This window comes from Corvus kubaryi, unplaced genomic scaffold, assembly GCF_017639235.1.
Source record: "Corvus kubaryi isolate FWS band 111438036 unplaced genomic scaffold, C.kubaryi_AGA036_p1.0 137, whole genome shotgun sequence".
Taxonomy (NCBI): domain Eukaryota; kingdom Metazoa; phylum Chordata; class Aves; order Passeriformes; family Corvidae; genus Corvus; species Corvus kubaryi.
In genome coordinates this window covers 7,616,033-7,632,268 of record NW_024580671.1, presented here as the reverse complement: position 1 = coordinate 7,632,268, position 16,236 = coordinate 7,616,033, and the positions used below count along the sequence as shown (strand labels likewise).

Below are 16,236 nucleotides of genomic sequence, written 5' to 3'. Positions count from 1 at the left end.
CAGGGGGATCGGAACTGGGTGATATTTAAGGTCTCTTCCAATCCCAACCATTCTATGATTCTATGATTCAAGTATACTATGTCCCAAGGCATCCTTTCCATACAATTATAATTTATTATTTAATTTGATTCAAAATTAAAATACTTTGTATGAACCAATTAATTTAATAAGGTGATATCTCAGTGGTATTTTCCATTTAATTTATTATAAAAAGTGTTGATGTTTCAGATAGTAAAATGAAATAGCTGAGGGGCACTAAATTATAACGCTATTTCCTCTTTCTTTTAAACACAGCATGTCAAGGAGTTAGAATTGCCACAAAATATTGTTAATCCCTCCTACCTTTACAGTATGCTTTTGTTCACATTGTCCAGACCATATTGATGATGTATAAAGTCTTCAAAGTCACCCATATATTTTACACAGGTGACTTAAAAATTGAGGTGCCTAACAATTCTTTAGTAAGAAATCTGTGAGACTAAGACTGCTACAACTCTGAAAAAGAGAATTGAAAATACTATGCTTGACTTCATGTTATCTGAGCATGCACTACCTTGTCTCCTAAAGCATTTTCATCCTGTGAGCATGTGTCTGTGTGTGAAAATTTAATACATCAGCTGCCTATAAGAATTCCTTCATTCTCAAGTTTGAGAACTTGACAGTATTTGGGAAGGCATTTATATCTGTCCAAAGTAAATGGACTGTGCTGCCTCTCAAGTTTGCACAAGTGCAAAGCCTGCACAAACGTGGGGCACTGGAGGGTTTACAATTTGCAGAATGAAAGGTACAGTGGAGAGTCTGTGTCTCCAGAATGTTTCCAGGAAGTTCAGGCATGTAAGGTCCTGATTCTGTTGTGCTGTTGTCTTTCCTATGAAGGGTGAAAAGACTGACACTTGTAAGACCAAAAACTTTTACTATTCATTCTTATGTTTCACACCTGCAGAATACTGTTTTGGAAGGTGACTTTTCTAGCATTTTTGCCAGCAGAGCTTCTACAGAAGTTGCTGTAAATGGCTGACTTTTTGCCAAGTATACCTAATGGGCAGTAATCAGCACAGGTATGCATGAAGCTATCATTTTTAGTAGAAGGAGTTCTGTTGCTTCTTGTTTGCACTGTGTCTACTACAGTAGACTGTAAGAAAAAGAAAATCCCTGCAGCTGTTTTTATGAGGTTACTTCTCTAAAGTGGATTGGTAACCTTGTCAAAAGACCCCATCAAGAGGAGCTTCTAGCTTTCTAAACAGTCAATTATGTCTGAGACTGTAATAATAAAGGGCTTTGTTAGAAAGCCTAAACGTGCTTAAAGTACCATGAAATCCATACTTCCCATAGTTTGCCTCTGGATGTCTGTATATGCCAGTGTGACTGAAATTTTAGGAAAAGAGATGTACTTGCTGAAATAACCATGAACAATTCATTTATTAGTGGTCAGGGAGTAGGCTTTTTGATATCCCTAACAGTGTTTCTCCTCACAAGAGCTCAAGATAGCAAGCAATGTAGTGTAAACTTTCCCTAAAACAGAATCTTCTCAAAGAGAACCTAGTTCCCTTCCCATCTTTCTATACGTCTTGCTTCGGCTGTCCTTCTCTTTCTTTCTCCCATTTGAAATAACAGTGGCTTAGAGTACCTAAGCATTTAAGGGTAATCAATTTGGGATTAACAGAAGCAGAACAGAAAGCTGTAACTGTGCTAGTTCATTTCACTTTGAATTTTGAATTCTTTCTATGAATCAGTCTGTAAAAGTGGACTATGAATTGAATTGTTCCCCCAGATGAACTCAATTTCAGTAAAGTCTATTGGTAATACTTACCTATGTCTGACAGGAGATCTGGATTCCCTATCTTAAAACCAGTCATGTTCAGATTAGCTAGATACTGTTTTGGACATATGTGCAGATATAAATAACTATTTGTCAAGTGCCTTTTACTATGCTGAATGACATCTAATTTGAACAGAAGACTTGCTTCTGGTTTCCAATGGAATTCTATTCCTCATGCTGGAGACTGAAAGAACCCCAAGTCCAAAAACAACTAACCTCACAAACTATTCCAATGTGAAATGTAAAACTTAAGGAGTGATCTGGTCAGTAGTGATGTAGATGCTTCATTTGGAGGATTGAAAAAAACTTGTGGAAAAGCAAGTGAATAGGCAGATTTGAATGGCCAGTTTCAAAGCAACTGCTTGCCAAAGGTCATTGCTGATTGCTGCTGAATATCCTTTAAATATTCCTTGCCCAAGCTTTCAAATTTTCATTCCAGGTTGGTTCTTTGAAGATGCTTCATTGTGGCCCAGGGGATTATTTTAGCAGTATTATTCTCTATCAGCATTATTTATTTTAATTATCAGGTACTGGAACAAGAAATTTGATTCAGTTCAGTTTTTGAGAGGCCATTTGTAATGTAGATGAGGTGGATGAATACAAAATGCAGAGAAGGCTGCAGCACATCAAAAAGTCTGATTTAATGGTACAGCTTGAAGGGTTCCTCAGAATAGTTCTCCATAGTTGCTGCTCTGCTCCTTCATTGGCACCTTTATTTTGGGCTGTATTTTACAGAATCACAGAGTCACAGAATAAGCTGAGTTGGTAGGGATCCATAAGGATCACTGAGTCCAACTCCTGGCCCTGCACAGGACCATCCCCAAGAGTCACACCATGCGCCTGAGAGCATTGTCCAAACGCTTCTTGAACTCTGACAGGTTTGGTGCTGTGGCCACTACCCTGGGGAGCCTGTTCCAGTGCCAAACCACCCTCTGGGGGAAGAACCTTTTCCTGATATCCAACCTAAACCTCCCCTAACAAAGCTTCAGGCCATTCCCTTGGGTCCTGTCATTGGTCACCACAGAGAAGAGATCAGTGTCCCTCCTCTTCCCCTCATGATTGCAATGAGGTCCCCCTCAGCCTCCACTTTCCTTTAAGTGGAAGGGGATTTTGTCCTCTTCTCCTCTGGAGCACTCATCTGTGCCTGTAGCTAAACCCATTCTGCTTGATAGCATCTGACTTAATATTTACAAACATTTCAGCCTGGAAGAAGGTCTCTGTCTAGGTTTTTAGCCTGAAATACCAGTACCCAGTTCCAGTGCTATTCCCTTGATCCCCCAAAATCAGTCCCGTGCCTTCTCCCTTGCTTACAGAAGATTACTTTCTAATTTTCAGTTGACCTGGATCTTGCAGTAACTCTGTGCATCTTCTTTTTGCCATTGCAGATATGGAGAAGCATTGTTTATGAATTCGAAGCTTGTCAGTGGGGTCACAGAATTCCTCAATACTGAAGGAGAACTAAGAGAGGTAATTTTTAAATTACTTTTGGCATGTGAGGCTGTATTCATTGTAAGCATGGAGCAGGGCAGGAACAATAATAAGGTTGTCCAGAAACTCTGGTCTCTCTGCTGGAGTCGAAGACCCAACTGCCTGTGCAGTTGGGTAGCACAAGGCTGAGGAGCAGATTGCAAAAGCACACAAGTGTGTAGAGGTGGTGTCAGGAGGGGGATTGTGCAGGCACTTCTTTGTGCTTGGCTGGATATGAAGGTTTGTCTTTTTCTCTTGACTGTTGGTTGAGAAACTAAAGATGAGATGTTTCTATCTGCATTAGTTTATGCTGCAGAGGGCAGTCCTTGAAAACATGAGTGTTGAAAGTAGAAGGTGCCAATGTGTTCTCTGTTTTTCTCTTTCTTACAGTATTTTCCATGTGAGAAAATCTGCTAACTGAATATGCTGTCCAAATCACACCACAATGTTTCAAATGCTAAGTACTTCTTATTTAGATGGGAAAGATTTCTCTTAGATTTTAACTCTAATCTCTAAGATTTTAACTTAACCTCACTCCTGGCTGGAGGTAGTTGTGCTACGCCCTTTTTAGCAGCTACTCAACGCTGCTCCAAATGGATCCAGTGATTCTTGTGCAGCACAATCACCATTACTCGAACTCTGATTGTGCTCTGATGTTTTGCATCCAACCATTTGTCTGCACTCAAGTCTAGTGGCCTCAGGAACTTAGGGAAGAGCCACAAGCCACAGGTGGTTTCCTCCCCCCAGGTGGGAATGACAGTGTTGGTCAGATTTGAGTATCTGCCCTGCACAAGGAAGCCTTCTTTACTCTTAGTTTCCACCTTAACAGTAGGATCAGTAAGCTGCCTGGTTATACTTCCCTAAAAGAAACTGGTATTGTAAACATTTTGGTATAAAAAGTACAGAGATCAGGTAAAATCTGATTTTGATAGTTTCCAGGTCCCTTTCACACTTTTAACTGTGATGGGAATGAGACAGTTGCAGAATCAGCCTTTTCAGTTTTGAGCTCAGGCACAGTGATGTTGCTGGAACTCAGAATTTAGTAACCAAGGTGAATTTGGTGTCACCAGGAAACAAAAATTAACTAATTATTCATAAGTGTTGCTAAAACCATTTTGTACAAGTCAACATAACCTGCAATCTACTCTGCAGATCAGCCTTGCAATCCTCACTTAAAAAGAACAATAATTGAAAACCCACCAGCGCCATTGGTTATTATAATCCAGGTACTGGTGCTATACTTCGAGTATACACAAGAACAGAGCAAGGGCCTTTTCAGTCTGCAGAAAAAAAGATCAAAGTTTTCTCATGAGGGAAGGAGTATGTTTCAGGCATTCAAGGATTGTCAAATGCATGCCCACTTGCTGTTTTGCCATTCTCTTCTCACTGTAACCATCCCTGCCTTTTTTCAGCAACTGACCTGTATTATATAATCAAAAGGGATCTGCACATCAAAATAAAATAATGTGTTTTGAAGCTTGATAAAACCAAAAAATCAGGGCTGCCTTCTGCTGATATTTGCATATAAACCTTAATTAGAAGCAATTCCAGTGCTCCCAGTTTGGTTTCTTAGCTACAAATAAAAGTTTAGAGCAGCCATCTACACAGTGCAGCAGTTGAGCTGCAGGAGGGAGGGAGGTAATTATATTAATGTGATCCAGCACTGACATGTCAAGATCTTCCAGTGCAATGTGAAGCAATTGGATCACATCTAATTGACAGTCTGCTGTCTTAATACGTTTCCCATTAAATCTTTCTACCTGATACTGCATTTACTTCTATGGTGATTTTGGAAGTTTGTCCTAAATGCCTGGCTTATTTGTGTGCTGTGGAAATAGTTGCTTTCTTTAGTTGCTGCAAATTTAACCTGTTAACTTGTATTTCCAGCTAAAGAACTTTATAAAGAGTTATGAAGGGGGAGCTGCTGTCTCTTTCTCTCGCGCTGTGGAAACAGTGGAAGCCAATGTGCGGTGGCAAAGGCTTTATAAGGAAGAACTGTTCCAGTGGCTAAGAAAATCCTTGACACAGTAATCTGTCTTTTTAGCCAATCATTTAACATGACCCACTGCAAGAGGAAGAGGAGACATTTTAAAAGTGTTCAACATGAAAATCATGAGGACAAGATCAGATTGCAGGGATAAGGTTTTTTGTTTTATTATTTTTTTCATTGTGGATTTTTCTTTTTACACTGAACTCTTGTGAAATTGTCAAGAAGATTTTCAGAAGAGAAGATCATGAGTTCTTGTGAAACCTAGTCCTCAATGTACACAACCAAACATGATATTAAGTGGTGCATGTAAATGTTAAAAAAAACCAAACAAAAAAATCCTTCAAAGACTATTTAGTGCATGCTTGTACTGTCTCTGCCTGTATTTTAGCATGCTTATGTATAACAGCCACATTTTGTATGTGAGTTCCGGTTACATCAAAGTTGGGCATTATACGAAGCACAAAGACTCTACGACAATCACTATTTCAATGAACAAAAGGAAAGCAAGGAAATGCAGAAGGCTTCCAGCTTGGGGCAGTATGAGATGTAAAATCAGCTTTCCCACTTGCTGCCAGTTTGTCTACCACTCAGATTGTCTCTGATGATTACAAAGATGCCAGCTCATTTTTTGAGTTACCAGTTGTATCTGCAGTCTTATATTTAATATTCCTATATTTAAATAAGCAGAATAGTTAGAGAGAAGAGAAAGAGAAGAGGGCCAGGAGTGGGGTTGGAGAGAGAAAATGAGAAGGACATCATCATTGCATTATAATCATATACATTTGTTCACTGCTGATCGGTGAAACAGTTTCAACTGTGAATGTGTGCTGGGGCAGGAGCTTTGCATTGATATCACAGAATCCATGAACCACCTCTTCTCAGCTACTTTACAAGGCACTGATGCTCACAATGGGTCACCCAGGTCACCCAGACTGTGCAGTAATTTTTGTAGCTCATAGTGCACAAGTATTATAAATAAACATGAGATTCAAATGGAAATTAGGGAAAAGGGAGAATGTCTTGCATGCAAAGACTTAAAATTACCCAAGAGGGCTGTCTTGCATGTGGTAGACCAGTCTCTGTAGTGATTTATTATGATAGACAGGTCAGATTCTCTATATGGGCAATACTTTTGCAAATATGGAATCTACTATTTATACCATCATAGAAAAGTGAAATATGGAGAAAGTGAGGGGTATGTACATGTTTTTTTTTGTACTGACTCATAATGAGAACATGGTTTTCTTTCTGTTCCCTTGTACTTCACACAGACTGTTGTTCATGAATGACATTTTTCTTAATCATGTTGGTTTCTTCTTAATCCTTAATCTGAAAGATCAGTGGAATTGCACAATGACTATCTGCACACCGGAGCTAAATGCTGAGGATGAAACTGGTGGGGGCCAAATACTCTCTCATGTCTACACTGTGAAAGAAAAAGCCCCAAGAATACAGTTTTCAGGAGTCAGATTGCAGCAGCTTCAGAGGTAGAATGTAGATCTGGGACAGTGTTTCTTTATCCTGTCCCAATGTGTCCCAACCATCTGACCACATCATGGCCGTATACTTTGGGAGCACGTAGTCCACCAAAGTAGAGAGCAGCCCCTCTATCTGGTTGTTGCCCTCACAAGGCATGGAAATTATCAGCACGCTTTGCAGTTGCAGTTGCTTATCCCCCATAACTTATGTTAGTGTGAAAAGAGCCAAACCCAAGCATCTTCAGATATTTTCAGAGGTGTGTGGAGACAGTATTGCTTTCTGGGCTCTTGTTCCCAAGGTATTCTGCTCTTCAAAAACTAGCAGACCCATCCCATAATTAAGCTGTTTTACCCATCTTGCGCCTGTCATTGTGTCCTTTACTGTCAGAGGGTGTTTGTGGATTGGGGGCATGAAATCCTTGTGTGGACATTTGTTCAGCTGTTCGGTGCTGTGTAGCACATCAGCTTGACTCACATATAACCAAAAGAAGAGGGAATCCTGTGCTCTTGTACTGTTAACTCTTTGCCTTATAGTAAGCCCTAAACCTTTGTGCTATGTTGCAGTGCTAGTGAACCTACTGCCCAGAGACATTATCATGTCGAAGCTGAGTGAAATTCTCCTCCTCCTTTGTATTTTAGCTACCTCACAGGGGTGTTGTGAGGCTTGACTAATGTTAGCAAAGCACTTGAATATCTTCTTATGAAAGGCATTTAAAAGTGAAAAGTATTATTTTATGCGGTTGACCAAACTCAACCTCAATGCCAGTATGTAGCGTCACATTTTTAATTTCTACTGAGAAAAATCACATGCAGACTTTTTTTTATAATAAAAAAGCAACCCAAATGCTATTTAATATAACCTCTACCCTGTAATGAAGGCCAAAATGATCATATCCAAAGAGTGTTCAGGAAGCCAAGCCCTCAAATAGGAATTGCTTGGAGGATTTCAGAGAACAGAAGAGTGTGAAATGGTCTGTCCCTTTACAGTTTTATTCAGTACTGTCTTTGATGACTTTTCTTTTCCAGAACCACAGATTAAACCACATACCTTGCAAGATGCACATAAAAGTTTCTGGTCTTCTCACTGATAAAGGACAGGCTAACAGTATATTCCAAAGTCAAAAGTTCATTACAGCCTGTGTGTTTTGCACAGTGCACAGAAATTTCCACTCTTGCTCATTTGAATTGAAGTTCTTGCACATTTAGCTGGTGTTGGATGTAAATTGATATTTTAGTGGCCTTGAGCAACTGGTCTACCACAGCTATCAAGCCCCAAATGTATATATTATACATACCTATTGATGTGTTGCTTATATTTGTTGTATTCTGATGTTAGTATTATTGCTCTAAGGTTGAACTGGCCTTTCCATTATAATTCTCTCTTATTTTATTTTTTATGTTTTGTATTTTGCTGTTTCACACTGAATCAGGATTAAATTTAAATGGATTAAATCTAAAAAAACTATAACTATTTTCTGCAATATTCAAACACCCTGCATTTGATTATATGTCTTTAGAAACCTTTTTTTAAGAAGTTTCACACAGCTGTGTGTTAAAGAATAGTTGATTCCTCATGGAAAGTTCTAATACAGTCTGCTGAGTAAAGTCTATTTATCTTACTGATTTTCTTTCTCTTTTACCAGTCCTTTTCTTCCCTTGTCCATATCTAAAGATGGTCATCATGTTTGTGATTAGGAAGCCAAATGCTCCATACTTTACAACATTTTCTAATCCAGCTTTTTACTTTGTCCTTTCTAGTGAGAAGAGATCATGCAAAATGTGAATGCAGTGTGGACATGGACCTGGGTATCATTTTATAGAGTTTTGATGAGGGTTGAATCTCTAATCAGCCTTTGTATGACTCAGGATCCTTTGTAGTTATTAATTGATATGGCTTCCTAAATCATATGGGAAGACATATGAATAGACATGATTCTATGCCAGCATAACGAAGTAGCTATTGTATTTTTATGAAATTGTCCACTACAAGTATCTCGGCCTATTACTTTGTAGCTGGTAGAATGATTCATGTATCCACTGCTAACAGCTGTTAAAATGGTAGTAGGCACTAATTGTGACTAGGGCAGAACACTGTGAAAACATTCTTCTGAAATGACGTCACTTCTGCTATTAGTGGGAGTACTTGGACATTTATTATGATAAAAAAAACTTCATGTGTTCTCAACTATGTCTAAATTTGTGACCTTTGATTATCTTTTCAGTGAATATAGCAAGAATTCTGATACTATGTTGAAAACCGAAGGTGAATTTCATGTAGCTTTTGGGCTGTTGTAGATATTTCACTGATCTTTAGAGTGCCAAAGGAAATACGCCCACTGATGCAATAGGGTGCTTTCACAGCAAAGATCCTGAACCATGCAATTAAATCTTTAGCAGTAAGTAATAAAAAATGAAAAGTGTGTATGTATGCGTGTGTGTGTGTGTGTGTAAAATCCTCCATAGAGATACTTTTCCCATAAAAATCTATATTTGGCTAGAATAAAGTGAAGCTAGTATTTGCTGGGGAGGGTGCCTTTGTTTAGATACCTGCATAATAAGGTTTTGGTTTTCCACATGATCATAGATGATACTGAAAACAGACTTTGAGTCAAATGTGCAAGTTTCTCTTGGAGGAATATGGATGTGGGTTTGAAAACTGTTTATATATGTAATCAGCTCAGCACCCCTCCTGCTATGAGTACTCACCATGTCAGGCTGCCTGCCCTAAGCAGGGTATATAGCCACAGTGTCAGTATGAGCATGAAGGAGTAAAAGGACCATCCAGGTGTGGGGCAGCCTGAAGAGAATCTGTTTGCCCAGCTATGGATGGAGCAGTCAGAAAACTGCTGGCTGTGTCACCTGCCACTGCTGCCAGACCACCTGGGTTAGGAAGGCAGCTGGGAACCACTGAAATGCAGAAAGGCTCCATCCAACTTTCTTTCAGCTGTTTGGAAGAGGCAGAAGATCCCTTTGCTGAGTATGGGTTGTGGGTGATCTTCAGAGGTGAATGTCATTGCCTTGTGCTAGCAGAAAGCAAAAGTGCAGCTAATGAGCCTGCACTGCTCAGTAAAAAACATAAGCCATGAGCTCTGGCCACCCCAGCTGAAAAGTGCTGACCAAAATGTTTGTAAAGGTCTAGGATATTATAGTGTCCCTTCTTCAGAAGTATTTTCAAACAGTCAAATATTTGATTTTCAAGTATAAATAGGATCACAGACACTCTTTTTCTTTATGATGTTTTTGTTAATATTTGAAAGTGTATGAGGAGTTTCCCAGGCTTTTTTTCTAACAGGTGGTTTGGAAGGAAGTCACTACAAATTATTTGTGGTAAAAATTCTAGTAATAGTAGTAACTGTACTAATACAATTAAAAAAAAAAAATCACATGCCTGTGCAAACCTGTATGGCACCAGTGACTGTGTAGCACCCTTTTTGCATACAAAAATGTAAAAAATTGGCCACTTTGTTTCTCATATGACTGTGCAAGGTTCTGTTTGTCTTAATACCAGTTCTGAAACCCAGTGAAACCACTCTGACTTGAGAAAGTAGTCCATGCTGACAGGAGTAATTTTTTTTCAGTGGGAAGGGGAGAAAGGATTTTTCACCAAAGTAAGGCCACATGTCCTTGTTGGAACAGAATTTAAAAATCAAGTATATTTTGAAGAATCTGGTTAAACTTGACTCTTGTCTTGTGTCTGTGCTGACAGTGGAGGGGGATTCTGAGCTTGACCTCAGAATATGGTAACACAGTTTAGGTTGGAATTCAAAAGACATATGGAGCCAGTTTCACTGAGATATGTTTAAGGAGAATCACCCACACGAGAAGTGCTGTGAGTCATAGCAAATGTAATTTCTTAGAAGAAAAGAAATTTATATTTGACCAATTTGTAAGTAGTGAAGTAAGTGTGACCTTGCCAAACTATTTCAGAATGCTTTGTTTATTTCATGTGTACCATTTCCTAAGAATATCAAAGCAATGTTGGTAGAGAACACAGGTGAGCAGCTTTGTGAGAGCAGAGGGGCTGTGCTTGAGCAGGCAGTCATGAGCCAGGAGGCTTTTGCCAGAGTGCCCCAGCATTTTCTGGACAGCATCACTTGGATTTGCCTGATCAGGATAGCCATGGTACAATGGACCAGGCCAGCAGCCAAGATGCAGTCTCAGTTCTTTGTGATACATTTGACTCCACTTAATAGGTTGGTATCTGTAATTTCAAAATAATCTGCAGCCAAACTGGTGGAGGGTATGTGGCCACAGAGCCTCTGTTGGTGCCCAGTGAGGTAGATCCATTGAAGTGACTGATGTGAATTCTGGCTGAGGATCTACCCCATTGCTCCCAAAACAGCCCTGGAGGTGGCAGCTTGGCTGCTGTTCAGGATGTTTTGTGCATTTGTATCTAGGTTTCAGTAGCACATATTGGATGACAAATGTTTTTTGTTTTCCTTTGGCTTTTCATTAGATTAATACTTTGTGTTTGGTTCCAATGTGATAAAGCTTTATAATATTTTTGAAGAACTGTTGAATACTGTATTGTGAAGGGTGTGGCTACTACCCTCTCTTTTTCCTGCAAACAACAGATTTCAGCAGAGATGGACTTTCCTGGACTTAGACACTCAGTGAAAAAAAAAAAAAAACAAACTCTGACAGTTTCTAGTGGAAAAATCATTGTAATTACTGTATAACTACCCTGTATAAAGACAGCTTTGTTATAAGTGTAAATGTAACTTTGCTATGTTGTTGTTATGTTTGAGAGACAATAGGCTTTGGTGTGGGTGAGACATACAGCCTTGTAAAAACAGAGATGTAGCTCCCTGTCTGATGTTTTACTGAGAGGTGTTCAGTTGCTCTATTTTTGCAGACGATAAATATAAACTGGTTCTCTGAAAACTAACTACACACACATCAATGACATAAATGGATCATAATATTGAAAATAAAGGCTTGGTGATAAATTTCATTATTTTTCCAAAAGACTCCACATGAAAGATCTGTTGACACCTTAAGAAGAAAGAAGTCATCCTGTAGCTGTTAATGCTGGTTATAATGGATGAGTCCCTCTGTTAAGTCTCTCAAACTTAGATTAATTCGGAATACTGTCATTAGAATAACATATTTTTCCATCAGTTCTCAAATCTGTACCCTTTGGAATTCAGGTTTTTGTCATGTAAGAGGTGTCATGTAAATACAATTCACCAGCGTTTTCACACAAACGTTTCTTGGCCGGATCAGAATGCCATTTTCATATAGGGACAATACAGATGATTGCATTGTACCATATTTTTCTCTCTATGGACTATGTATACATGCATGTATAGTTTCTAGTTCTGGACATTTTGCTTTGAAAAAGCATTCATTAGTTATTTGTATTTATGGATCTTATTCAAACAGTTTTAACTCAGCAAAACAGTTGGATGTTAGGTGGGATGTGAGGCTGTGTTGACCAAGACTCAGCCACATATATAAATATGTAGGTAGTTCCACTGATGTCTGTGGGATTAATCACACGCTTCAAATTAATGTATATTCATTGTAAACTCATGCATATGACTGAACTAGTATTTCTGGAAAGTGATTGAGGTTGAAACCTGTTTCTACACGGGTTTCAGGTGCTGTATGATGATACGTTTTTGCTGAATTTAAAATCACAGCTTTATATCGAGCCAGCTGCTCTCTCTCCTTTTTTTTTTTTTTTTCCACAGAAAAGCATATATTTTGCATAGAGCAGGGAGGTGTTTACTGATTCTCAGTATATCTAAAATGCCACATTGAACAAAGTTTTTCATTTGTTGTTTGGAACATTCTAGGATTTTTGAATAAAAGAATTATTCTTACAATGCTAAGTAGTGAATATAGAACTAATTAGAAATTGAAACATTAGCCAAATAAAATACATTAATTTCTGAGATCAGTGTTTTCTGTTACATGCCTTTAGAACTGATTACATAGATATGGGACTGCTGTGTGTTCAACATGAAATTTTTACTCCACTCTAAGGAGTGACTAAATGGATTTTTTTTTTTAAGAGAAACTTGGTCTTCTGTATTTTAAGCAAAAAAAATTTGAATTTTGTCTCTCAAAATAAAATTTTGTATAGTAATGTGTAATTCATCACTGTCTTAATTTTCTGACGTGGAGACATAGCTAAGATAAATAATGCCTAGCTTTTTGATTGTGTTCCCATTTCCTTGAGATAACAGTTTAATAATTCTGAGTAGATACACTGAGGTTTTACAATAAAAACCGTGCAAGAGAAGGTACTTTTTGACATGAGGAATTTTTCAAAACATACTGAAATGCTGGAACTAGTAGAAAGCAGAGAACCAAAAAAAAAAAAAAAGCCAAAATCTGAGCTTGGAGATACTCTTAAGCACTTCAAGACTAACAGGGCTAAGACTGGTGAAGAGAGCAAAGTCTCTCTTTTGTGCTTTTCTAATTATGTAAATTTTGAATAAACAAAAAGATCTTTTCATTGGTAAAAGTGATTTCAACTAGAATGCAGTTCAAATTACTTTTTAATAGAGTCCTTGAATCCAGGCTATTATTTTCCTCTTTTGAAGAACAGTTTTCAGTGACAATGAGATGTGAAATATGTGCAATTATTTACCCATTGGATACGATCATGTTCCCACTGAAGTCAATTGGAGCTTTGACATTGACATCACTGGGAGTAAAAGCCAGCCTTGTATTTTTCAAAATACAGCTTTCAATGCCAGAATGCCTTTTTTCTCTAACAATAAAGATGTTTTCTTCTGTGTTGCACATCTTAGTCTGCTGAAAAGCTGAAGGAAATTTCTAAGGTTCTGATTTTGCAAAGCACAACAGGCAGCTTTGATGCTTAGAGCCAAGGTAAGCAGAGCTGAGGCCTAAATTAGTATGTTCATAGTATCCTACCTTTAAACACTTCACTGTATTATACTGGGGCTAGAATTTTGACCATCCCTATGCATATGTCAGCAGAGTACATAATCATACCTTTCATACCCACCTTTTTTTCCCTGTGTTCAGGTCTGGATCAGGAGTTCAGGGGGCCTAAGGAGTTGGCTTGGGGGCCAACAGAGAGCTTTCACATTAAGAGGGGATATTGGAATGTAAGATGAAATATGAGATCTAAGAGGTATTGCCCCCCAAAGGGTCCTTGCCCCTCCCTTTTCTGCTTCATGTCTCTCTCCATGAATGTTGAATAAGCTGAGACAAAGGGCATGACCACCTTGGAAGAATCGCTGGAAGGATGTGAGGAGAGAGAAATGGCACTTCCCTCTGAAATCCCACTGGCAGCATATCTCCTAATCAAACATCAGAGAGAACAGGCTTTTTCCTTCCCCAGTGCGGCCTCTGCAGTCAGCAGCACTTCAGTCTGGCTGAGGTGCTTTTAAGTTGAACATTTTCATACAAGACCAAATGAAGAGCTGTTTATCTGCTTTCAGCTCAGTGTCTTCAGTAAAAGCAGAACTTTAAAGGGACCCATTTTCTTTGAAAGCGTCTCAGCTGAACTGGAGGATGTAGGAGGAAAAGAAGCTAGAGCCTTTGGCTTGTAGATTGACTAAAGAGTGTTTGCTATCTTAATAACAGAAAATCAGCTTTTGCAGACTAATTTGCTGCTTTCTCCTATTTGTAGCAAAAACATATCTAGTTCCTTTAAGCAGAACCCTCAGCATGGAAGCCACCACTCAGAGTCCCACTGCTATCAGAGGCACTCTGCTGCATATTGCTAGGGAAGTGGAAAGAAACAATTCAGTGAGCAGATGATAGTCCTGGCATTTGTGAGAATTGAACACATAAACCCAATGTTAGGGAGACAGAATTGAGAATGACGTGACTGAGGTTGTCTTACAGATGGGATGGGAAAATGAGCACAAAGATATTTGTGAGAAAAATGTAATGAAGGTAAGGCTGAAATTATGTGAAGTAATGAGGGTGTGCTTGGGAAATTAAAGCTTCATTATGCTGAAACTTAGTCTTTGAGTTAGGAGCCACATCTACTGTGGCCAAAATCTAAATAAAGTAAAAAAATTCCTGAATGGTTAAAAGGAGACACCCTGCACTCTACCAGTGCTTGTTTGCTTTCTGGGGCTGTTGTCAAACAGAATCTCTTCTCTACTCTTTGAATCAGAAAATTAGCCCATACTATCCTCTTTCTGTGTTAATTTGTCCAAAGCTAACCCATTAGAATCTGGACTAATGGTGCAAGGCTCAGTGAGAACTGCATCAGCAGGGTCATGGTGAGACTGGATCCTCATGGCACACTTTCCATGAATCACCTCCTGCCCTGTCTGACATGGTCTTTTGCTCTCCTTCTCATGCCACAGCAACTGTAGGAACAGCAGGAAGAGCCCAGGTGTGTTTTGTAAGGTTTTGCCTTTGTATCACCTTACCTTTTAGCAGTAATAAGAGGGCTGCAGTGAAGAAACTATGGCAGAAGGATCTAAGGGGCCTTGATCTTCCATGGTGCTAACCTTCATGACCCGATCCACCAAAGTGCCTCACTCCCTGCTGAACTAGGGCTGAACAGCAGCATTAGGGCTCAAGCCCTAGTATAGCATTTTCATTATGCAGTGTATTGAACCTAGTGTTAATTACTCATTGTACTGCTAGAGCATTATTTTTAGCAGGCATCATTTTGCTTATTGAACTTTTTCAAGAGTCATTTTGTCTGTTCTACTTACAATAATTTTTGACCTGCTCATTGCAGAAGGTGAGGAGAAGGAGGGGGAGGATAATAAGATGCTATTACATGACATGTCTATTACAGTAATTCATTTCATGTGGCACAGAGCTGTTGCCAGTGATAAATGCATGTTCGTGGTACAATTATGAGATGTACCTTGAATTTTTCAACAATAAAACTGTCAAAAGGTTGCAATAGGCACAAGCACAAACGTGAATCTGGCCCTCAAAAAGATGAAATAGCTCACAAATGATTTTAAGAAATGTTATCATTTTCAGAGATGCGCTTTTAGATCCATTAACTCTTTATAGTTAATACCAAAAGTGTAGATTGTTTCTGTTGTACAGTCATGGATGTAACACATCTTTTTCTCATCCCACTCATCTGCTTGGCTAATTTATATGTTTCAAATATATTTCTATGAAGGTTAGAGTAATGATGTAATAATAGAAGTCTTAGCACAAAATCAGCATATATTTCCATATAGATGGGTGGAAGTCAGGGCAGTTCTGTCCCTTTTAAAATGCCTATAAGGTTTTAGTTGGTTGATACCAAAAGTAGGTTAATCCAAGCAGGTAAGTAACCCCAAAGACAGATGTGTTGCTCCAAAGGAGAACGTGTCAGCATGGAAAGCAGAGGCAGTTTGAGGAGGGGTTCTTGATTGTTTTCTGAAGATTTCTGCAGCTATAAAGGACAAGCAGAGGAAGATCCCAACCAAAAAAGGTAAAGCAAGTGAGAGAAAAAAAAAGCTGAGACAAAAAAGCAAGAATTGGGACTGTGACTCTCAGAAAAGCTTACAGAGAAGGCACTTTGGACTAAA

General features: G+C 38.8%; 1 protein-coding gene across 1 annotated transcript in view; it reads left to right on the top strand.

The window, feature by feature from the left end:
* Positions 1-12,656, top strand: part of TRHDE (thyrotropin releasing hormone degrading enzyme) — a 208,797-nt gene extending 196,141 nt beyond the window's left edge. Inside the window, exons 18-19 of the mRNA XM_042017748.1 lie at positions 3,205-3,286; positions 5,174-12,656. Coding sequence (XP_041873682.1) covers positions 3,205-3,286; positions 5,174-5,317 — 226 coding nt within the window. The 3' untranslated portion in view covers positions 5,318-12,656. The remainder of the gene's footprint in view (positions 1-3,204; positions 3,287-5,173) is intronic.
* Positions 12,657-16,236: the final 3,580 nt, after the last annotated feature.